Raw genomic sequence first — 23478 nt, forward strand, 5'->3', positions numbered from 1 at the left:
TTTTAAGGATCTTCTGGTGGACCTTACTGTGTCAAGCAGCTCCTATTTAAGTGATGCCTTGATTGTGAACAGGTGTGGCAATAATCAGGCCTGGGTGTGGCTAGAGAAATTGAACTCAGGTGTGGACAACCACAGTTAGAGTATGTTTTAACAAGGGGGGCAATCACTTTTTCACACAGGGCCATGATGGTTTGGATTTTTTTTCACCTTTAATAATAAACACCTTCATTTACAAATTGCATTTTGTGTTTACTTGTGTTGTCCTTGACTATTGTTTAAATTGGTTTGATGTTCCGAAACACTTAAGTGTGACAAACATGCAAAGGAACAGGAAATGAGGAAGGGGGCAAACACTTTTTCACACCACTGTATATAGTAATAAAAGTAACATAACACAGTATAATGTAGTGACAGGGTTTTCTCAGCATAGAGGGTTCTTTACCGTAAGAGCGGCAAGGATGTGGAATTCCCTTCCACAGGTGGTAGTTTTAGTGGGGAGCATCAGTAGTTTCAAGAAACTATTAGATAAGCACCTGAATGACCACAACATACAGTGATATACAATGTCCTATACTATGTTATGTACTGATATAAAATCACACACATAGGTTGGACTTAATAGACTTGCGTCTCTTTTCAACCTCAACTACTATGTAACTATAAATAAAAAAGTTGAACCTGTGTAGGAACAGCAGAAGGGGAACCTAATGCTGGATAAGGCAGGCACGTCCTTGTGCAAGAACAAAAAGACAAAAACACTCCTTTTTATTATAGTGTAGGGTGATCCTAACCAGTGTTGGTCATCTTACTTTAAAAAAGTAATTAGTTAGGTTACAAATTACTTCTCCCAAAAAGGAATTGCGTTAGTAACTCAGTTACTACATTGGAAAAGTAATTAGTTACTCAGCAAAGTAACTGTGACTTTTTTTTTTATATTCTAAGGGGCGGGTCTAGTATTACTGTAAGCAAGGGGCGCGTTCCCCCCCTGCACGTCTATTTCCCCTCTGTACCCCCCTGCACGTCTATTTCCCCTCTGTGCCCCCCTGCACGTCTATTTCCCCTCTGTGCCCCCCGGCACATCTGTTCCCCCCCCACACATATATCTGTTCCCCCTCTCTACCCCACTACACGGCTGTCATCCCCCCACAAACATATCTGTTTCCCCTCTGTACATCTGTCCCCCCCAAACTCACGGATCGGATCGTTCCTCGGATCAGAGTCACGGATCGGATCATTTTTCGGATCAGCAGATAACTGAATTTGCAAAAACCTGTGAAAATTCCACCACCATATAGTAATTGCGGCAATTACATCTACCGCCCCCCGCCGTTTACTTTAACTCAGTTACTTACATCACTGATCCTAACAAAGGGGCAGGGGCAGAGCTGACCCAGTATTATACTGACATGAGGAGACCAGATATAAAAATGTTACCGTAGGTTCCACTTTAAAATTCTGGATTCCCCCTCTATAGACAATGGTCATCAGGACAAATAGTGGTTAAATCCTACTAAACTAAAAGAAAACATATTGCCTATAAACATATTTTTAACTCTTTTACTGCTATGGTGGTGGATTGGGGAGTGTGGAGGTGGGGGGAGTTACGCACATGCTGCAGCTGGCAAGAGTGTGTGTAAATCTGAAAAATGTCACCGGGTGACCTTGCTTATATAACAGCTGTCACAGCCAAGAGACAGCAGTCAGCGGGACGCCTTTTTGTTCTATTTTTTGGCGTCCGGGAGCTGTGATTGGTCCATAAAGATGGATTGACATTGCGGGACACTTTTTTTTTTTTTTTTAATAAAGGAATTGTCAAAAACTGTCTCCTGTTGTTTTTACTTTTTTTTTACATTTTTTTTGGTGAATGGGTTGCGGTACAATGTTAAAGGGGGCTTCCAGATTCCGATAAGAGCCCCGCCCATAGACCCACACAACCACGGGCAAGGGTTGTGGGAATGAGGCCCTTGACCCCATCAACATGGGGACAAGATACTTTGGGGGGGGCCCTAAAGCACCCTTCCCATGTTGAGGACAAGCAGCCTGATATTGTTCAGGAGGGGGGGGTGCTCGCTCGTCCCCCCTCCTTTCCTGGTCTGCCATGGCTGCTTGCTCGGAAAAGGGTCTTTTTTTTAAATTTTGGCATGGAGTTCCCCTTAATATCCATATAAAACCTGAAGGGCCTGGTATGGATTGGGGGGGGGGGGGGGGGGGGGCATTCACACCATTTTTTTCAAAGGTTTATCATCTATATTACCGGCAATACATTACAGCCGCAAGCCATTTTGAATCAAATTTTTTTCCTTTAGAAATGTAATTTTGTTGCGGCACAGTAAAACACATGAGAAAGATGCACCACTTTACAGGCAGACTAAGGGTGCCCCCAGGCACGATATTTAAAAGAATATTTCATTTTTATAAGCATTATTAAAAACACTGCTCCTAAAAACTGCCACTTTAAAAACTGTCCCCTGGGGCAGTATGGATACTAATAATGTTTAGTTTGAACCAGAACATGCAAACAGACAAAAAATTTGTGCGAATATGCAAACACCATTAAAGTCTCTGGAACACAAATGTGAAAAATCAAAAGTGTTCGTTTTAAAGGCTTATATGCTAGCTATTGCCATAAAAAGTGTTTGGGGACCCAAAGAAAGAGTCAGCCCCCCATACGTCATCCTTTTTCTGTCCTCAAGCCTGCAGGATCATGGATCACCTGGAATGGCCTCTTCTTGGGCGGCTTTAGCACGAATCTCTCCAGGACTATCTGTCACGGGACAAGTTGGTCATCTTTTACCACCTTCATGACACACTATAAATAAGTTTTAATATCTTGCGCTTACCCAAAGAATAGTGAAAATTAATTGGTGTAAAATATAAAAATGCAAACAATGTGTAGTGCTGCGATTCTAAAATTGAAATACTATATATATATATATATATATATATATATATATATATATATATATATATATATTATACGGAAGTGCACGATCCTAACCAATAAAGTGAAAAAATAAGACAAATTCCTGTAATAATATCCACAACAAATGATAAAATAAATTATATTTATAGTGAATGTCTCTCTCTCTCTCTAGATAGATAGATAGATAATATATATATATTTGAATATTATTCCTTAAACCTCTGGTGGAGTAATTACCACAGTGGGAGGAAGTCCTCATATTGGAGTTTAACAGAGTGGAATATCGCAGGTGGTTACCTTGATAACATGCGTGTTTGATCCCTATAATCTGGGATCCATCCTGTCTGGTAAGAGGCTTTAATTTTCCCCTTTTGATACAAGAAAATACAACTCTGAACATCACAGATATTCATGCTTTGCACTGAATTTATATATGGACAGTCACTATATATACATATATATACATATATATATTTATTTGATGTGGATATCATGACACACTATCATGACATCCTGTATCCAGCTGCGCTTACTTCCCGTGACTTGGGAAAAAGCTTTACAGTTGTCTACTTTGTAATCGAAATTAAACAAAAAACTTTTGCAGGAACCCTCTCTGTGAGCGATTTATTTATCATATGTATGCAGCCATGGAGGCACCAGGAACACGAAAAATGTAATACCTTTCCGTAATTTTCCTTTCCTGGTACCTATCCATGGCAGCATATGCTCTCCCTTTTATATAATCCTTAAAAAAGAATGGGGTTTTTTTTGTTTTGTTTTTACAGAATCACACTTACCTAGGTGGATGCAGCATTGGTCCAGGCCTCTGCACTAAGAACCGAGCGATCAAACAATGCGGATGGCTCAGTTCTCACAGCTCCCCGAGCAGAGAGCTGCAGACTGTCAATCAGAAGCTCTCCGCTGTGCCCCGCCCCCCTACACTCACTGGAGTGCTGAGCTGTGGAGGGGCAGGAATCGACCATCTCAGGCTCTGTGGCTCGCTGAGATGGGTATCAGACTTAATTTATTTCCTGTTGGTTGGGGGTGGAGCAACCAACCATGCGTATGCTACCATGGATAGGCACCAGGAAAGGAAACTTACAGAAAGGTAAGTATTACATTTTCCATTTTAGTGTGTTATTTTACTGAAATTTTGTACTTATTTTGCATGCCAAAAAACTTTAAAAAAAAAATGTTTTGGCAGGGAAAAGGTTAAAGCTGCTGAAGTCAAATCACCCTAAAGTGGAACTTCCACTCATCAATTGGCACCACAATTGGCACCTTTCAGGGGGGAGGGGGGTACAGATACCTGTATAATACAGGTATCTGCACCCACTTCCTGGCATAGATAGCCACAGAATCTGTGTGTATTTGCCCCCGCTGTCTGCTAGGAAACACACGGATCCCAGAGACAGCAGGGACCGTCCTTATTGCACAGCGCGACTCGAGAATGCGCAATAGGAACTGGGAAGTGAAGTCGCAACGCTTCACTTCCTGATTCCCACACTGAAGATGGCGGCGGCGGCAGCACCCGAGAGCCGATCGTCCACATTTAAAAAGCCAGCAGCTGCTGTATCTGTAGCTGCTGACTTAAAAAAAAGAAACAGCGGCACTCCCGGTTTAATCAGAAATGACAACTGACCACTATCAAATGCTGTGTTTTACTTAAAGGTTTTTTGTTTTTTTCCTGTGAGTGTATTGTAAAAACAACCAACAGGCAACAACAATGATGTGTACATTGACGGCGGCCATTTTCCCGAAGACCACAGTATTTTTATTAAGGAAATTAAGTCATTTCCGCCTTAACCTTGTGTCCTCTTGTGATAAGATCTCCAGTCCAGGTCCGGAAGAAGAAGCAAGTGCAGAACCGGCGTAGTAGTGTTCGTTTGCGATGGATCTCAGCTGGGGAGGATTATTATTACTCTGTGCTTTCTCGTCGCTGTGCACAGCTGATTTGGAGACGTTAAGCTCGGGATTTGGGGGAGATAAGTTTAAGGTTGAAGGACGAGCTGTCGTGCCTGGAGTGAGGCCTCAGGAGTGGGTGAGCCGGGCCCGTGTGTTAGTAGACGGAGAAGACTATATTGGCTTCCTGCGGTAAGTTTAAAGGGCCCCATGACTTTCATTTTGATGGATGGTGTAGACTTGCTTTTTCAATGCTCGGGCTGCGTTCATACCTTTTTGTGCTACGTAAACGTGCACAAAATTGCGTGTTTATGAAAAGCTGTAAAAATGCGTAACGTTAGCAGTGCCATTCACTCCTAATAACCACAAAGCAAGAATGAATGCAACAAAAAACTTTAGGCGCTAATTGCAGGTCATTGAAATCAGTGTGTGTGTGTGCGCGCGCGCGCTCTCTCGCGCCGCCCCCCCCCATCGTATGTCACAGAAGTTGACCAACATGGGCTCCCGCCGCTGTCTGTGTTCTGAGAGGAGAGAGCACAAGTAGTGGGAAGTTTTTGACATTAATGCAGTGAATGAATTAATCACTTCAGCCCCCAAAGGATTTACCGCTTAATGACCAGGCCATTTTTTATTTTTTTTGCGATACAGCACTGCGTTATTTTAACAGACAATTGCGTGGTCGTGCGACGTTGTCTCCAAACAAAATTGACATTCTATTTTTTTATTTTATTTTTTTTCCAACAAATAGAGCTTTCTTTTGGTGATATTTGATCACCCGCCGTTTTTAATTTTTGCGCTATAAACAAAAAACCATAAATTTTGAAAACAATATTTTTGATATAATACATTTTCCCCCAAAAAAAAAGTGTTCATCAGTTTAGGCCAATATGTATTCTTCTAACCATATTTTTGCTTTAAAAAAAAAATTAAAAATCCAATAAGCGTATATTGATTGGTTTGCACAAAAGTTAGTGTCTACAAAATAGGGGATAGATTTATGACATTATTATAAAAAAATAAAAATTTAAAAAATGTATAATATATATTTACTTATTTTTTTTTTTTTCCTAGTAATTGCGGCAATCAGTGCTTTTTAGTAGGGCGGTGGACGGATTGGACACCTGACATTTTCAAAACTTTTATTTGGGAACCAGTGACATTAAAGCGGAGGTCCACCCTAAAATGGACCTCCGCTCATCGGAATCCCCCCCCCCCCCTCCGGCGCCACAATCGGCACCTTTCAGGGGGGAGGGGGGTGCAGTTACCTGGATAATCCAGGTAACTGCACCCACTTCCGGGCTAGCTCTCTGCGGAACGAGCGTAGGTTACGCCCCCGTTCCGCAAGCGCCCGCCCCCTTCAGCAAGTGCCCCGCTGCCTGCTGGGAAACACACAGCTCCCAGAGGCAGCGGGGACCGTCCGGATTGCGCCGCGCGGCTCGCGCATGCGCAGTAGGGAACCGGGAAATGAAGCCGAAAGGCTCCATTTCCTGATTCCCATACCCAAGATGGCGGCGGGACCCGGCAGCCGAGCGAGCGATCGGCTTCGGGTGCCGACATCGCGGGCGCGCTGGACAGGTAAGTGTCACTATTTAAAAGTCAGCAGCTGCAGTATTTGTAGCTGCTGGCTTTTAAAAAAAAAAAAAAAACGCGGAGTCCCGGTGGACTCCCGCTTTAATACAGTGATCAGTGCTTAAAATATGCACTGACATTAGCGCTTCAATTAACGATTATTTTCATAACCGATTAGTTGGCCGATTTTATTGTTTCGATTAATCGGTTAATAACCTTTAAAAAAAAGTGGATGTGGTTTTCGTTCAGAAATTACATTAATTTTAAAAACAATGTTAAAAACAAGTGAAAATTTCAAGCAAAATTCTTTCATTCAGCAAATGTACAACGACTTTTCGTCTGAATATTCTCATCTGAAAATTGATCTGTGTGACCAGCATAAGGCTCGGTACACACCTGTGCAGTTTGCTTCTGATCTGTTTCTGTGGTACTTTTTGCTGTATGTTTTTTTTTTTTTGCGCACGTGATTTTACTGCAATTTGCATATAATATTATTATTATTATTATTATATATATTTTTTTTTTTTTTTGCAGATTAAAAAAAAACACAAATTTCTGCAAAAACCCTAGGGATGCACCGAAATTTCGGCCACCGAAACATATTGACCGAAAAAGTCCGATAATTCAGCCGAAAATGGGACGGGGGCGGAGCACCACCCCTGGTGCCGCCCATCATGGGAGATCTATAACGCAGGAGAGCCGCCTCCGCCGTCTGGTTCAGTAGAGCGCCGGGAACATCACAGCTTTAATTTCAATAGCTGTGTGTTCCCCCGTCACACGCCGTCGCATACAGCCCCTCCCTCTTGTCCGGGGAACTGTGATAGACAGATTACCTGTCCAGATTAGACGGGTGATCTGTCTATCACAGTTCCAAGGGGCTGTATGCGATGGCGCATGACGGGGGACCACGCAGCTATTGAAATTAAAGCTGTGATGTTCCCGGCGCTTTATTGAACCAGACGGCGGAGGCGGCTCTCCTCTCTCTTCGCTGCATCACTGGCTGCACAGGGCACAACACACTTATCTTTTTTTTATCATGCCGCCAGTCTCTGACCACCCCTCGGTACCATGCCTCCAGTCTCTGACCATCTCCCGTATAAAAATATTTTTTAAAAACAGTCATTTTCGGTATCGGTGCTGTATTGGTTTTGGTTTTCGGCCTAGTGTATTTTTCATTTTCGGTATCTGTTTCGGCACCAAAAAACCCATTCGGTGCATCCCTAAAAAACGCATTACATGCTTTTCTGCAGCTTCTCCATTGAAGTATATTGAGCCAATAAAGCACCAGTTTGCATTTTTTAAAAGTCCCTGACCCTTTCAGATGTGAATGTGTCCCATAGGAAACCATGTAAATGAACTGTAGTGCATTTCTGCAAAAAGCACCAATAAACACATAGATGTGAACCAGGTCTAAGACATTTAGTAACATAATGGGGTTAAAAAAACAAAAATTAGCCCTTTATAGTAGAAAAAAAGCAGATAATCATTTTTTTTACTGTAGAACAGTGAAAGTAATATTTACAGTAGCGATTATTTGCTTTGTGTTTTTTTAACCTCCAATATGTTACTGGGCGATTAATCGATTTAATTTCATAATCGATTCGTTGTTTCAACCCTAACTGACGTTGTATAAATGGCACTGGCAGAGAAGGGGTTAACATCAGGGGAGATCAAGGAGTTAAATGTGTTCCCTGTTTTGTGATTACTAACTGTATGGAGGACTGTGTGACTGGGGAAACGCACATCTTCCTGCTCCGTGTCATCCCCTGACAGAATGGAGATCTGCGTTGTTTACTTCGTTAGATCCCTGTTCTGTCTCAGCAGGGAACGATCGTGGGCGGCCGGCAGACATTGAGTCCGCCGGACCTGCTGGTTGGCACGCCCCCCCCCCCCCCCGCGGTCAATGGGAGCCCACAAATGCTAGTGTACAAATTGCTGTACTGGTATGGCGATTTGAGCAGCCAAGCCACCTTGCCACAGTACATCTGACAAGTAGTTAACCCATTCCTGCCAAGCGTACACAGATGCGCGTACTCGACCTTCGGGGGTTATACTGGGATGATGCCCGTGGCTGCAGGCATCATCCTGGTACCGTTGTTTAGAGTAGGAGATTGGCTTTCCTAGGATAACCACTGATGCGGCTAAAAGCCATTCGGTTGTTATCCCGGCGCTCTTCCCGGGCCTCCCAGTGGCAGCTAGTGACAGACTGGAATGAAGCCGGAAATTGCTTTGTTCCAGTCTCCTTGATGTAAACACGGAAGCAACGTCGCTCCCTGTTTACTCGACTGCCAATGGCACTGGATTTTAAAAAACATACATTATTCAGATACACCATTTTTGGTGATCTGAATACTTTGAAGTATCTTTTAGACCCCCGATCCCTCCATAAAGAGTATCTGTCACCACCTATTACTGTCACAAGGGATGTTTACATTCCTTGTAACAGCAATAAAAGTGATCCAATTTTTTTAACACTATTTTAATAATATAAAAAAAATTCAAACCGCTCCCGTCGCCACAAGCAGCAAAGAAAACGCATACGGAAGTCGCACCTGCATATGAAAAAACGGCATGGGGGTCCCCCTAGATCCATACCAGACCCTTATCCGAGGCACGCTACCCGGCCGGCCAGGAAAGGGGGTGGGGACGAACGAGCGCCCCCCCCCCCTCCTGAGCCATACCACCCCAAAGCACCATGTCCCCGTGTTGATGAGGACAAGGGCCTCTTCCTGACAACCCTGGCTGTTGGTTGTCGGGGTCTGCGGGAGGGGGGCTTATCGGAATTCGGGAGCCCCCTTTAATAGGGAGGCCCCCAGATCCCACCCCCCACCCTATGTGAATGAGTATGGGGTACAGTGGGGGAGATTGTGGATATTAGTGGTAGAATTTTCACAGGTTTTTGCTAATTAAATTATTTGCTGATCCGATCTGTGACTCTGATCCGAGGAACGATCCGATCCGTGAGTTTTTTGATCCGTTGCACCCCTAGGTACAATGTACCTCTACCCATTCACCTGTGAAAAAAAATGTTCAAAAAAAAAAAACACACAAGGGCTAAAATAGTTTATTGCACAGCTCCAGTGGTCTTCCGTCTTCGGGGTGGGTCTTCTCGCCGGACTCCTCCGCTATCTTCTGCTCTTTCACTAGCGGAGGAGCCCGGCTTTCTTCTTCGCCGCCGCCCTCCTCTTCCGACTTCGGGGGTCTTGTCCCCCTCTTTGGTTCTTCTTGCCGGGCCACCGCACCTTCTTCTAGCTCTTTTACAAGCGGTGGCCCAGTCTTCTGGCGCCGTCTTCTGTTCTTCTTCTCTTCAGGAGATGTTGCCTCAGGGACGCAGTGTGCACTCTCTGCTAATCTAATCTCTTATCTTGGTTGATGGAGAGCTTGTCAGAAGTTATCATGCTAAAAACAGAGAAACTAAATGGCAGAAGGGAGGGGGGGGGGGGGGGGGGGAGAGGGAACACTACAGATAGATGTGCTTGGGTCAAAGTTCATGAATCGGGTCTATATCCACTTAGCCCCGATACACTTTTTTTTTTTTTTTTTTATTATTTTTGCCCCTGCTGATGGTCCTGGCCCTTACTGAGTGCCCCCAAATAGCTCCCAAGCCACGCTCAGTATGTCCATTCACACATGGAGCGTGCTTTAGTCCTGCCATTCATGCATATTACTTGACATGCACCACCTACCTAAACATTGTTGCTGACCAAGTACACCCCTTTGTGGAAACTGTTTTCACTGCTGACAGTGGCCTCTTTCAGCAGAATCGTGTGTCCTGCCACACTGCAAAAATGGTTCAAGAGTGGTTTGAGGAATATAACCGGTTCAAGGTGATGACTGGGTTCCCAAATTCTCCAGTTCTCAGGCCAATGAAGCATCTATTCTATGGGATGTGCTGGAAAAACAAGTTTGATCCATGGAGGCCCCACCTCGCAACTTACAGGCCTTAAAGCGGAGTTCCGTTTGGTTTTGTGTTTTTTATTAAGTCAGCAGCTGCAAAAAGTGAATCTGCTGACTTTTAATAAACACACTCGCCTGTCCCACAATCCAGCCGTCTGACCCCTTGGTTCTCTCCTCACCAGCATCCCAAGTGTGGGCACCCAGCCATGACAGCTTGCGGTTTCACAGCCGAGTGGGCATTCGTGATTCGTGCTGCGACCTCTCAATGGCTGGACAATCTTCTGGGATGTGTCCCAGAAGATTTCTGGGATGGAGGGGGAGAGAAGAACTTCCACTTGGCCGCCTAGGTGACTCAAGCGGAAGTGGGAGCTGTGTACCTGTGCAAACTAGGTACCTACTTTTGGGTAGAGCTCCACTTTTAAAGTAGTTGTAAACCGCAGACATGAAATATGAGCAAAGCATATTACTCTAGGGTTTACTTGCCTCAATTAACCACTTAAAGTCCGCCCTATAGCATTTTTACTGCTACAAGGGGGTACCTCTTTTGCCGTATCACGTGTATATAAACATGATAGGACTATTCCGGGTAGGATGCACGGTGGCAGGTGTACGTTACCTGATGTCTGCTAGTACCCGCTGTTCGTTAGGCAGAGAAACAGAACGGCTATCTGCCTATGTAAACAAGACAGATCACTGTTTTGACAGGAGGGAAATATCTTCCCCATAGTAAAAGCACCTCACACAGTATAGTAAAACACTGGCTAGGCACACAGTTAACCCATTGATCGCCCCTGATGTTAACCCATTCCCAGCCAGTGTCATTAGTACAGTGACAGTGCGTAGTTTTTAGGACTGATCACTGCATTAGTGTCACTGGTCTCCAAAATGTGTCAGCGTCAGAATATCCGCTGCTATAAATCGCTGATTGCTGCCATTACTAGTAAAAAAATAAAAATGGATGTAGTAGATGTTATAACTTTTAGTACAAACCAATCAATATACGCTTATTGGGATTTTTTTTTTTTTTTTTTATATTTATTTATTTTTTTGCAAAAATATGTAGTAGAGTACATATTGGCCTAAATTTATGAAGAAATTCGATATTTTATTTTGAGTATGTTTTATAGGTGATCAAATATCACCAAAAGAGCTCTATTTGTGGGGGGAAAAAGAACAAAAATGTTATTTTGGTACTGTTGCATGACCGCGTAATTGTCTGTCAAAGTAACGCATTGCAAAAAAATTGCCTGGTCATGAAGGGGGATAAATCTTCTGGAGATCAAGTGGTTAAGAACACTGGTCTGCTCTTTTTTTTTTTTTTTTTTTTTTTTTTTTTTCTTAATCACTTCTGACAAGTTTTACTGACACCCTGACACCAAGAGGTGACAGGGGAGGGATCTCCAGCTGATTAACAGCCTCAGCTCAAGGGCAGAACAAACTAATCGTTTATGAAAATGGTTTTCAACTATTTTCATAATTGATTAATCGGTCAGCCAATTAGTTAGCCTGTATACAGACTGCACTATTTGTTTACATATCAGGAAACACAGTGCAGCACCCATACATGTCATACATTGCCTGGGAACTTGTGAATGTGTGAGGAGCAATGCGACATGTAGTCCTGGGCAGGAAATGAGTGGTTCTAAAGGCAGCTTGCTATAGCGGCACTCTATAATATAATATACTTTGCAGCTTGTTATTGAGGCACTCTGAAGGCAGGAGGGGCCAGAAGCACCAGTGGGGGACCCCAGAAGAGGAGAATCATTGCACTCTGTGCAAAATCTTTACACAGAGCAGGTAAGTATAACATGTTTGTTTAAAAATAAATATCACTTTAAAGACTGTGTGTGCATGGAAGACCTGATATTTAGAAATCGGGGTGGCCGATATATGATGCTGATTTTTGCAGCCGATATTTTAGGGCGGTTTTTTTATTTTATTTTTTCCCTTCATCTCCTAAAATCTAACAGTTTAAATAATAAAGAGAGGATACAGAAAATTGCTTAAATTAAGCATTTGATAAACAGAATTAAACAAAGCCTCCAATTGGTGCGCTGTAAAAATAAAATAAGGTAAGGTAATAATAACTTTTGAAAGAAATAAACATTATCAACAGCAATAGAGAATGACCATTACTGAAGTGAGTTTTTGTAAACCACACAAGTGCACATTATCTTTTAGGTTTTTAGGCTTTTATCTTCAGTTCCAATCCCTAAATCTCTTCCGCTTCGCCCGCATTCATTACTTAAAAGTTTGTAGTTCAGGAAACAGTCTCTGTGCATTTTCTCCTGTGCTCCTCTTGATCCCAGTCTCAGGACACTTATCTGCACTTATCTCCACGGACCAGAACGATCACGGGCTGGGTTTTAATGTAGCAGGTGCGACACTGTGTTAATTGGCCTAATTTGTATAATAACCGGTCGATGACAAAGCAAATCGGTTTGCTTTTTTTTTTTTTTTTTTTGTTTTTTTTTTTTTTTTGTTTGCAGTAAATATGCACAGCAAAAGGTATGAACCAAGCCCCAGGCTGCTTATCGATTTCCAGACAAGAATATTCATAAGAAAAATCTTTGTACGTTCGCTGAATGAAAGACTGTAGTTTTGAAAATTTTCACTTTTAATATTCAGTTTGAGACTGGGTTCACACTGCTGCGGTTTGAGATCGCATGTGATTCGCACTGCAGTGCAAATCACATCTGATCTCTGTGCGATGCGAGTTCAGCCATACAGATAGTATGGCTGAATTCGCATCACACAGGACCCTTTTTTTGGTTCGCAGCAGAATCGGATCGCATGGGTGTTCACACCATGCGATCCGATTCCTGTCCGAGTTTGCAGATCGCACTGCGATATGCAAACTGACCTGGGGGGTTGTCATTAACGTTTCACTGACGCAGTTCGCATAGGGCAGTGTGAACTGCCGCCGGGAGGCATGCGATGCGGGAACCCAGCCTTAAAATTAATGTAATTTCTGAAAGAAAGCCACATACACTGTCTGAAAATTGCTGTGACCAATAAGTTTTCTATTCTGCTCCTTCAAATTTTCCCATCGCTGTGGTGGGAAACTAACATCGATTTGACCCCACTATCGATTAGAGACTCGAATGAATGTTCTTAAAATGAACCAACCTTGTTTTGTATGGTCAGTATTCCTCTTTTTTTTTTTTTTTTTTCTTTAACCACTTGCTGTACATCAGCCCTTTAACCACTTGGGATCCGCGCTATTGCAAAATGACGGCAATAGCGCGGACCCACATTTTCGGGACTACGTCTATTGACGTAGTCCCGGTTACGAGCGGCCTGCGCGCCCCCTGAGGGGCGCGCGCGGCGCGCTCTGTGATCGGCGAGTCCGTGAGACTCGCCTGATCACCGATCCGTGTAAGGGGTCGATCCCGACCCCTTATCACGTGATCAGCTGTCAGCCAATGACAGCTGATCATGTGATAAAACGGAGCCGGTAATCGGCTAGTATTCCTCCTCGCGCTGACAGCGCGAGGAGAAAAAAAAAAAGCCGATCGCCGGCGGCCGTGTTCGGGACATCAGTCCCGGTCACGGCCAGCAATTTAAAAGGACACCTGCCCCCTGCCAGTGCCCACCTGCCACCCGCAGTGCCATCCTGAAATAAAGTAAGTGCCCCCCTGTCAGTGCCACCCAGCAGTGCCCACAGTGCCACCCAGCAGTGCCCACAGTGCCACCCACAGTGCCACCCAGCAGTGCCACCAACAGTGCCACCCAAAATCTGCCTCAGGTGCTGCACCCCAGTGCCCAGCAGTGCCACCTATCAGAGCCACCTATCAGTGCCCATCAGTCCCATCTATCTGTGGTACCTATCAGTGCCCATCCGTGCCACCCATCCGTGCCATCTTATCTGTGCCCATCTTTGCCCATCAGTGCCGCCTTATCTGTGCCCATCAGTGCCGCCTTATCTGTGCCCATCAGTGCCGCCTTATCTGTGCCCATCAGTGCCGCCTTATCTGTGCCCATCGGTGCCGCCTTATCTGTGCCTATTAGTGCCGCCTTAACTATGCCTATCAGTGCCCACCAGTGCAGCCCATCAGTGCCCACCAATGCAGCCCATCAGTGCCGCCTAATCAGCGCACTTCAATGAAGGAGAAAAATGACCCGTTTGCAAAATTTTATAACAAACTATTAAAACATGATTTTTTTTTTTTTTTTTTGCATCTTTTTTTGTTTGTTTAGCAAAAAATAAAACTCCGAGCTGTAACTAAATACCACCAAAAGAAAGCTCTATTTGTGGGAAAAAAATGATAAAAATTTCATTTGGGTACAGTGTTGTATGACCGCGCAATTGTCACTCAAAGTGCATCAGCGCTGAAAGCTGAAAATTGGTCTGGGACTGAGGGGGGTTTAAGTGCCCAGTAAGCAAGTGGTTAAGCAGACACGTGCTGTCTGCATGGAAGCCATTGCAGGTGGCCGTCAGTCCCATCCCCCTACAGTTAGAACACACACAAGGGAACACAACTGTTAACTCCCTTGATCGCCCTCTAGTGTTAACCCCTTCCCTGCCAGTGACATTTACACAGTGATCTGTGCATTTTTATAGCACTGATCACTTTGTAATTGTCAATGGTGCCAAAAATGTGTCAAGTGTCCGATCTGTCTGCCATAATGTTGCTGTCCCGATATATTTACATTACTAGTAAAAAGAAAAAATGCCCTAAATCTTTCCCCTATTTTGAAGACGCCAAAACTTTTGTGCAAACCAATCGATATATGCTTATTGCGTTTGTTTTTTTTTTTTTTGCGCAAAACATAAAACCTGCAGAGATGATCAAATACCACCAAAATAAAGCTCTATTTGTGGGCACAGCATTGCACTACCGTGCAATTCAGTTAAAGCAACGTAGTGCCAAATCGCAAAACATGACCCAGTCATTGAGCAGCCAAATCTTCCGGGGCTGAAGTGGTTAAATATATACCAGATTCAACCTCTAATAGTATATACACTATATCTCTTCTGTCTGTTTTTCTCGGAGAGGATTAGAGATTTTGCTCCCTAACCATAGAGCTGGGTAATGATATTAAGGCATTAAACTTGCCTTTTTTTTTTTTTTCTTTTTCATATTAACTAAATTATACAGCACACTTTATTTTAAGGTTGTTGATTAATTGAAACAATAATCGACCACCTAATTGATTATGAAAATAATTGTTAGTTGCTGCCCTACTCAGCTCTGTTCCTGGGGGGGCGTCGGAGGAGTGGGGGGGGGTGTATCCCTTTCCTTCAATCGGCTGTCAGAGCTGAGATCTGCAGAGTGTAATTTCATTTCTCCGCCCCCTTTTTTTCTGAACCCTCAGGCAAGCTTTAAAATTCAATACTCTGCATGGATGTAGAGAAGAGAGGCTACAGGTTTTACAGGTACAACTTGTGTAGAATTTGTTTCAACTGTGTATTACCTGAGGCCAGTCACTTCATTGGGTATCTGTAAGAGGTTTACACTAATTGTGAAGGATCTGCTACTGACAGATTGGTGCCAGATAACGCAGCAAATCTTCAGAGGTCTGGGGCTGTTTTGGTAGCAAAAGGGGGACATACTTAAAATATTAGGTGGATGGTTTTGTGCTCTGTTCTTATTTCTTTGGTTCCTTCAGCGTACGTAAGTTCCCTGCATACTAAAAGTGGTTGTAAAGCTTGTTATACTTGCCTGCTCTGTTTTGCACAGAGTGGCCCCGATCCTGCTTTTCTGGGGTCCCCCAGCGGTGCTCCTCCTCTCAAGTGTCCCCACAGAGAGCCGGTGTCCATGGTGGCACTCATGCGGGCACACTCCCCAGTCCTGCTGCTGAGTCCCTTGTCACTGGCTTTGATAGACAGCAGCGGGAGCCAGTGTCACCTGTTGCTATCGATCTGTCCAATGAGGATCCAAGACAGTGGCTGGAGCTGCTGGGCTCGTCTCCATCGCTGGAACGATCGGGTTCAGGTAAGAAAAAGGGGGGAGGGGTCGGGGGGGCTGCTACAGCACAAAAGATTTTTCACCTTAATGCATAGAATGCATTAAGGTGAAAAACCGCAAAGGGTTTACAATCCCTTTTAAAGCATTTACCTTCATTTAATCTTATATGAAACCACAGGATTCCTAACCATTTTCCATTTGGTATCCAGCACCGTTTACTGCATTTTTTCCGCACAAAAAAAATTAAAATGAGGTTCTAACCCACTTTGTCCAAAATAAACAATTTTTTAACTTTAATATTTACAAGATTGCTTGTTGCTTTTAGGATGGATGGAAGCTTTATGGTCCATGATGTTCCTCCAGGTTCCTATGTAGTAGAAGTTGTGTCTCCAGCTTATCGATTTGAGCCAGTCCGAGTGGATATCACATCAAAGGGAAAAATGAGGTAATTATGAGTATTTGTGATTAAAATCTTAAGCACGAGCTAGCTCAAAATTCTTTTTTATTATTTTTATTTTTTTTGCAAAGATCTTATTTTTTTTTTTTTTTAAATGCCAACCATCTTACCTGCTCTGTGCAATGGTTTTGCACAGAGCATCCTGATCCTCCCCTTCCCCGGTCCCCTACCGGTGCTCCTGGCTCTTGCTATGGGGGCACTCGTGCAGGCTCACTCAAGACATTTCTGTGTGTCCATAAATGCACAGAGAGCAACTCGGCCCAGCCCCTAGCTCCCTCATCACTGACTGTGATTGACAGCAGCGGGAGCCAACGAGGAGGGAGAGAGCCTTTGTTCTCGTGCACAGCACTGGATCAGGCTTAGGTATGCAAGTGGTGGAAAAATATATATATATATGTGTGTGTGTGTGTGTGTGTGTGTGTGTGTGTGTATATGTGTGTCATGTGACTCGTTAGTGTTACAAGGTCGCAGGTGTGTTTAAATTTGGTGTTATTGCTCTCTCTCCCATACTGGTCACTGGAAGTTCAACATGACACGTTATGGCAAAGAACTCTCTGAGGATCTGAAAAAAAAGAATTGTTGCTCTACATAAAGATGGCATAGGCTATAAGAAGATTGCCAAGACCCTGAAACTGAGCTCCAGCACGGTGGCCAAGACCATAAAGCGGTTTAACAGGACTACTCAAGTTCTACTCGGAACAGGCTTCGCCATGGTCAACCAAAGAAGTCGAGTGCACGTGCTTAGCGTCATATCCAGAGGTTATCTTTGGGGATAAAGACGTATGAGTGCTGCCAGCATTGTCTACAGAGGTTGAGGAGGGGGGGTCAGCCTGTCAGTGCTCAGACCATACACTGCATCAAACTGGTCTGCATGACTGTCGTCCCAGAAGGAAGCTTCTTCTAAAGATGATGCACAAGAAAGCCCGCAAACAGTTTGCAGAAGACAAGCAGACTAAGGACCTGGTTTACTGGAACCATGTCCTGTGGTTTGATGAGACCAAGATAAACTTATTTGGTTCAGATGGTGTTAAGCATGTGTGATGGCAACCAGGTGAGGAGTACAAAGACAAGTGTGTCTTGCCTACAGTCAAGCATGGTGGTGGGAGTGTCATGGTCTGGGGCTGCATGAGTGCTGCTGGCACTGGGGAGATGCAGTTGATTGAGGGAACCATGAATGGCAACATGTACTGTGACATACTGAAGCAGAGCACAATCTCCTCCCTTCCGACACTGGGCCGCAGGGCAGTATTCTAACATAACGACCCCAAATGCACACCTCCGAGAAGACCACTGTCTTGCTAAAGAAGCTGAGGGTAAAGGTGATAGACTGGCCAAGCATGTCTCCAGGTCTAAACCCTAGTGCGCATCTGTGGGGGCATCCTCAAACGTAAGGTGGAGGAGCGCAAGGTCTCTAACATCCACCAGCTCTGATGTCATGGAGGAGTGGAAGCGGACTCCAGTGGCAACCTGTGAAGTTCTGGTGAATTCCATGCCCAAGAGGGTTAAGGCAGTGCTGGAAAATGATGGCCATACAAAATATTAATGCGTTGGGCCCAATTTGGACATTTTTCACTTAGGGGTGTGCTAATTTTTGTTGCCAGTGGTTTAAACATTAATGGTTGTGTGAGTTATTTTGAGGGGACAGCAAATTTACACTGTTATGCAAGCTGTACACTCTCACTAAAGTACTGTTTAAAAGTGTGTGTGTGTGGTTCCCCATAGAAGTCAATGGAAACTCAGATAATTAGTTTTTACAGTGACTTTGCGCCAGAAACGCTCAGAGGCTCGGAAATGGAGTGTTTACTAGTGTCACCGGTGCTCCCGCACCTCTGGCCAAATGCAGTACTGCACAATGCAGAGGCTTGAATCCTGCTTGTTTTGTGAGACAACACTCGCAAACTGAGTCAGCTCGTATTGCGAAATGCTTGTTAACCGCGTTACTCGCAATCTGAGGCATTAGTGTGTATATGTGTGTGTCTTGCAAAAGTATTCACCCCCCACCCCCTTGGCATTTTTCGTGTTTTGTTGCCTCACAATCAGGAATTAACATGGATTGTTTGAGGATTTGCATCATTTAATTTATTAAGATCCCTTTCACACCGAGCTGCGGGTGGCGTCGGCAGAAACGAGTTCACCGCTCCAAAGAAGCTGCTGGCAGGACTTTTTCATGACGCCCTGCCAGCGCACCACTAGAGTGTGAAAGCCACCGCTAAAAATAGCGCCTGAAAAACTCTGGCAGTGTGAAAGGGGTCTTGCAGAACATGCCCACAGCTTTGAAGGTAGGTGTGTGTGTGTGTGTGTGTGTGTGTGTGTGTTTTTGATTTTTTGTTTTGCTTCACAATATAAAAAAAAAAAAAAAACGCATAGGACATAATAACAAAGTCAATGTGCATAATTGTTCACCCCCACCCTCTAAAGTCAATACTTTGTAGAGCCACCTTTTGCAACTATCACAGTTCAAAGTCACTTTGAATAAGTCTCTATGAGCTTGCCACATCTTACCACTGGGATTTTTGCCCATTTCTCCTTGCAAAACTGCTCCAGCTCCTTCAAGTTGGATGGTTTTCGCTTGTGAACAGCAATCTAAGTCTGACCACAGATTTTCTATTAAATTGAGGTCTGGGCTTTGACTAGGCCATTCCAACACATTTACATGTTTCCCCTTAAACCACTCAAGTGTGGCTTTAGCAATGTGTTTGGGGTCATTGTCCTGCTGGAAGGTGAACCTCCGTCCTAGTCTCAATTCACACACAGAGTGGTACAGGTTTTGCTATCCATGGTTTTTAGCACCATCCATCTTTCCCTCAACGCTGACCAGTTTCCCCGTCCCGACTTCTGAAAAAACATCCCCACGGCATGATGCTGCCACCACCATGTTTCACAGTGGGGTGGTGTTCTTTGGATGATGTGTAGGGTTTGTGCCAGACATAGCATTTTCTTTGGCCAAAAAGTTCAATTTTAGTCTCATCGGACCAGAGCACCTTCCTACTGTCTCCCACATGCCTTTTTGCAAACTCAAAACGTGCCATTTTTTGTTTTTCATTGAAATGGCTAATAGTTTTCTTTTGGCCACTCTGCCATAAAGCCCAACTCTATGGAGTGTACGGCTTGTTGTTGTCCTATGTACAGATATACTCCAGTCTCTGCTGTGGCACTCTGCAGCTCCTCCAGGGTTACCTTAGGTCTCTGTGCTGCCTCTCTGATGCCCCCCTTGCTCGGTCTGTCAGTTTTGGTGGCCGTCTCTTGGCAGGTTTGCGGTTGTGCCATGTTCTTTCCATTTGGTTTTGATAGTGCTCTTAGGGATCACCAAAGATTTGGATCTTCTTCCTTTTTTTTTTTTTTTTTTTTTTTTTTTTTTTCTTTATTATAATAACCTAACCCTGACTTGTACTTCTCAACAACATTGTCCCATACTTGTTTAGAGAATTCCTTGGTCTTCATGGCAGTGTTTGGTTAGTGTTGCCTCTTGCTTAGGTGTTGCAGCCTCTGGGGCCTTTCAAAAAGGTGTGTGTGTGTGTGTGTGTGTGTATGTGTGTGTGTGTATATGTATATATATATATGTGTATGTATGTGTATGTATGTGTGTAATGGCAGATCATGTGACACTTAGATTGCACACAGGTGACTTCTGAAGGTAATTGGTTGCACCAGAGATTTTTATGGGCTTCCTAACAAAGGGGGTGAATACATACGCACATGCCAATTGTCAGTGTTTTTTATTTCTGAAAAAGTTTTATGTATATATTTTTCTAATTTTACTTCACCAACTATTGTGTTCTGATCCATCACATATAATTCAGATTAACAATGTAGGTTAAAAGCTGTGTGTGTGTGTTTCACTTGCCACTTTATTAGGTACATGTGTTCAATTGCTTTGTAACACAAGTGGCTAATTGGACAATCACATGGCAGCAACACAGTGCATTTAGGCATCTAGCTGTGGTGAGGACGACTTGCTGAAGTTCGAACCCAGCATCAGAATGGAGAAGAAAGGGATTTTTGTGACGTTAAACGTGGCATTGTTGCTGGTTTGAGTATTTCCAAAACTGCTGTTCTACTGGAATTTTCACGCACAACCATCTCTAGGGTGTACAGAGAATGGCCCCAAAAGGAGACAATATCCAGGCAGTTGTGTGGATGAAAATGCCTTGTTGATGTCGGAGAGTGGGCAGGCTGGTTGATGATAGAAGGGCAACAATAACGCAACCACGTGTTATAACCAAGGTATGTAGAATACCATCTCTGAACGCACAACACATCGAACCTTGAAACAGATGGGCTACAGCAGCAGATTTGCATCACTACCTTGTTGAATTTATGCAACGAAGAATTAAAGCATTTCTGAAGGCAAAAGGAGTCAGCCCGGTACTAGCAAGGTGTACCTAATAAAGTGGCCGGTGAGTGTGTGTATATATACACTAAGATGGGGATTTGGTGCCGATATAATCATCCTTAACCATTTCGTAGCCATTGTAATATGACGTCCGCAGAGTGGCTCTGTCATCTTGGGGAGGACAACATATGTCCTCCGCTTCCCGGCGTTGTAGGGGGCGCTTCCGCCACGTTACTCGGGCATGCATGCACAGCGGCCGCAATTCCCATGATTGCTCGACACAGAGCAGGATCGTGGATCTATCTATCTATCTGTCTATCTATCTGTCTGTCTGTCTGTGTGTGTGTGTGTGTGTGTGTGTGTGTGTGTGTGTATAAACACACAGATCCACGTCCTGTCAGGGGAGGGGAGACAGATTGGTGTTGGTATATACAAGGAACACACAATCTGTCTCCCTAGTCAGTAGGGATGCACCGAATGGGTTTTTTGGTGCCGATACCGAAAATGAAAAATACACTAGGCCGAAAACCGAAACCGATACAGCACCGATACCGAAAATGACTGTTTTTAAAAAATATTTTTGTACAGGAGGTGGTCAGAGACTGGGGACACGGTAGAGGAGGTGGTCAGAGACTGGGGACACGGTAGAGGAGGTGGTCAGAGACTGGGGACACGGTAGAGGAGGTGGTCAGAGACTGGGGACACGGTAGAGGAGGTGGTCAGAGACTGGGGACACGGTAGAGGAGGTGGTCAGAGACTGGGGACACGGTAGAGGAGGTGGTCAGAGACTGGGGACACGGTAGAGGAGGTGGTCAGAGACTGGGGACACGGTAGAGGAGGTGGTCAGAGACTGGGGACACGGTAGAGGAGGTGGTCAGAGACTGGGGACACGGTAGAGGAGGTGGTCAGAGACTGGGGACACGGTAGAGGAGGTGGTCAGAGACTGGGGGCACAGTAGAGGAGGCATCCCCCATTGCAGCCAGTGTGCCATTTTGCAGCCAGCCTGTGCACTGTGTGCAGGGAAGAGAGCTGCCTCCGCCGCCGCCTGTTTGATAACAGCGCCGGGAACATCACAGCTTTCATTTCAATAGCTGTGTGTTCCCGGCCGCACGCCGAAATTTCGGTGCATCACTACTAGTCAGTCCTATTTCCTCCCCCCCCAGTTAAAATCACTCCCTAGGTAACACATTTTAACCCCTGGATCGCTCCCTAGTGTTAACTCCTTCCCTACCAGTGACATTTACACAGTAATTAGTGCATATTTATAGAACTGGTCGCTGTACAATTGTCAATGGTTTCAAAATAGTGTCCAATGTGTCCGCCGTAATGTTGCAGTCCCAATTAAAAATCGCAGATCGCCCGGATTACTAGTAAAAATAAGAAGAAATTCCATAATTCGATAACCTATTTTGTAGGCACTATAACTTTTGTGCAATCCATATACACTTATTGCGTGTGTATATATATATATATATATATAATTTTTTTTTATTTTTTTTTTTTTTATTTTTACCAAAACAATGTAGAATACGTATTGGCCTAAACGGAGGAAAATGTATTTTATTTTTTAAATTGGGATATTTATTATAGCAAAAAGTTAAACATTTTTTATTTTAAATTGTTGGGTTTTTTTTGCGCAAAAAATAAACTGCAGAGGTGATCAAAAGCTCTAATATGGGGCTTTGTAAGCCCCATATTAGATGTAAGGACCAAAAACTATTTTAACTAGTCTACTGTGAGAAGTCTCCAATGAAACATACAGGCATAGGAAGAATTGGGGTTGGTGGCAAAAAGATTTGTTTGGTCCACAATGTACTGAGGCAAATCTTGAGGGGGAAAAAACAATTTTCGAAAAACTTTCAGTGTTGAGCTGCATACCTGGATATGAAGTGAAAGGTTGGATTGTAACTGACCCTGACCTTGAAGGCAGACATAATGGGTTTGCCAGGACATCGGGAAGCTAGGTTTGGGCCCAGAAGATATATATTATTTTGGGTTTACTTTAACCTGGCAAACTGATTTCAAATCTGACTGCATCACACTGTGAAATGTATCTGAATTTTCTGCATGCAATATTTTAGAATGCATTCATTACTATAATCTATGTATTACTGAATCTGTAACTCTCTCAAGGGCCAGATATGTAAATCACATCAAAACCACAGAAGTACTCCGGTTACCATATCCTCTCCAGATGAAATCTTCAGGTCCTCCATCCTATTTCATCAAGCGAGAGACCTGGGGGTGGACAGACTTTCTTATGAACCCAATGGTAGGTTTTGTGTTGAATCGGCTTGTCATTAATTGATATATTGATCTTATTTGATATAGCAATCCTATATTTTTCTACTTTAGCCACCACATGAAGCAGTTTATTTTTTTTTATTTTTTTGTTCCCTTTTATAACATTTTAAGTGAAGTTTTCTACCTTAACCACTTAAGGATCGCCGTATTGCCAATGTACGTCATTACAATGGCACCGGCA

The 23478-nt window shown here is 43.9% G+C and overlaps 1 protein-coding gene across 1 annotated transcript in view; it reads left to right on the top strand.

The window, feature by feature from the left end:
- The first annotated feature begins 4719 nt into the window (after positions 1 to 4719).
- The window catches only part of EMC7 (ER membrane protein complex subunit 7), a 31018-nt gene continuing 12259 nt past the window's right edge, over positions 4720 to 23478 (top strand). Inside the window, exons 1-3 of the mRNA XM_077465017.1 lie at positions 4720 to 5017; positions 16529 to 16648; positions 23127 to 23265. Of these exons, the coding sequence (XP_077321143.1) occupies positions 4815 to 5017; positions 16529 to 16648; positions 23127 to 23265 (462 nt within the window). The 5' untranslated portion in view covers positions 4720 to 4814. The remainder of the gene's footprint in view (positions 5018 to 16528; positions 16649 to 23126; positions 23266 to 23478) is intronic.

This window comes from Lithobates pipiens, unplaced genomic scaffold (assembly GCF_037356315.1).
Source record: "Lithobates pipiens isolate NorthernLeopardFrog02 unplaced genomic scaffold, aLitPip1_a1.2 Scaffold_30, whole genome shotgun sequence".
In the NCBI taxonomy this organism is placed as follows: domain Eukaryota; kingdom Metazoa; phylum Chordata; class Amphibia; order Anura; family Ranidae; genus Lithobates; species Lithobates pipiens.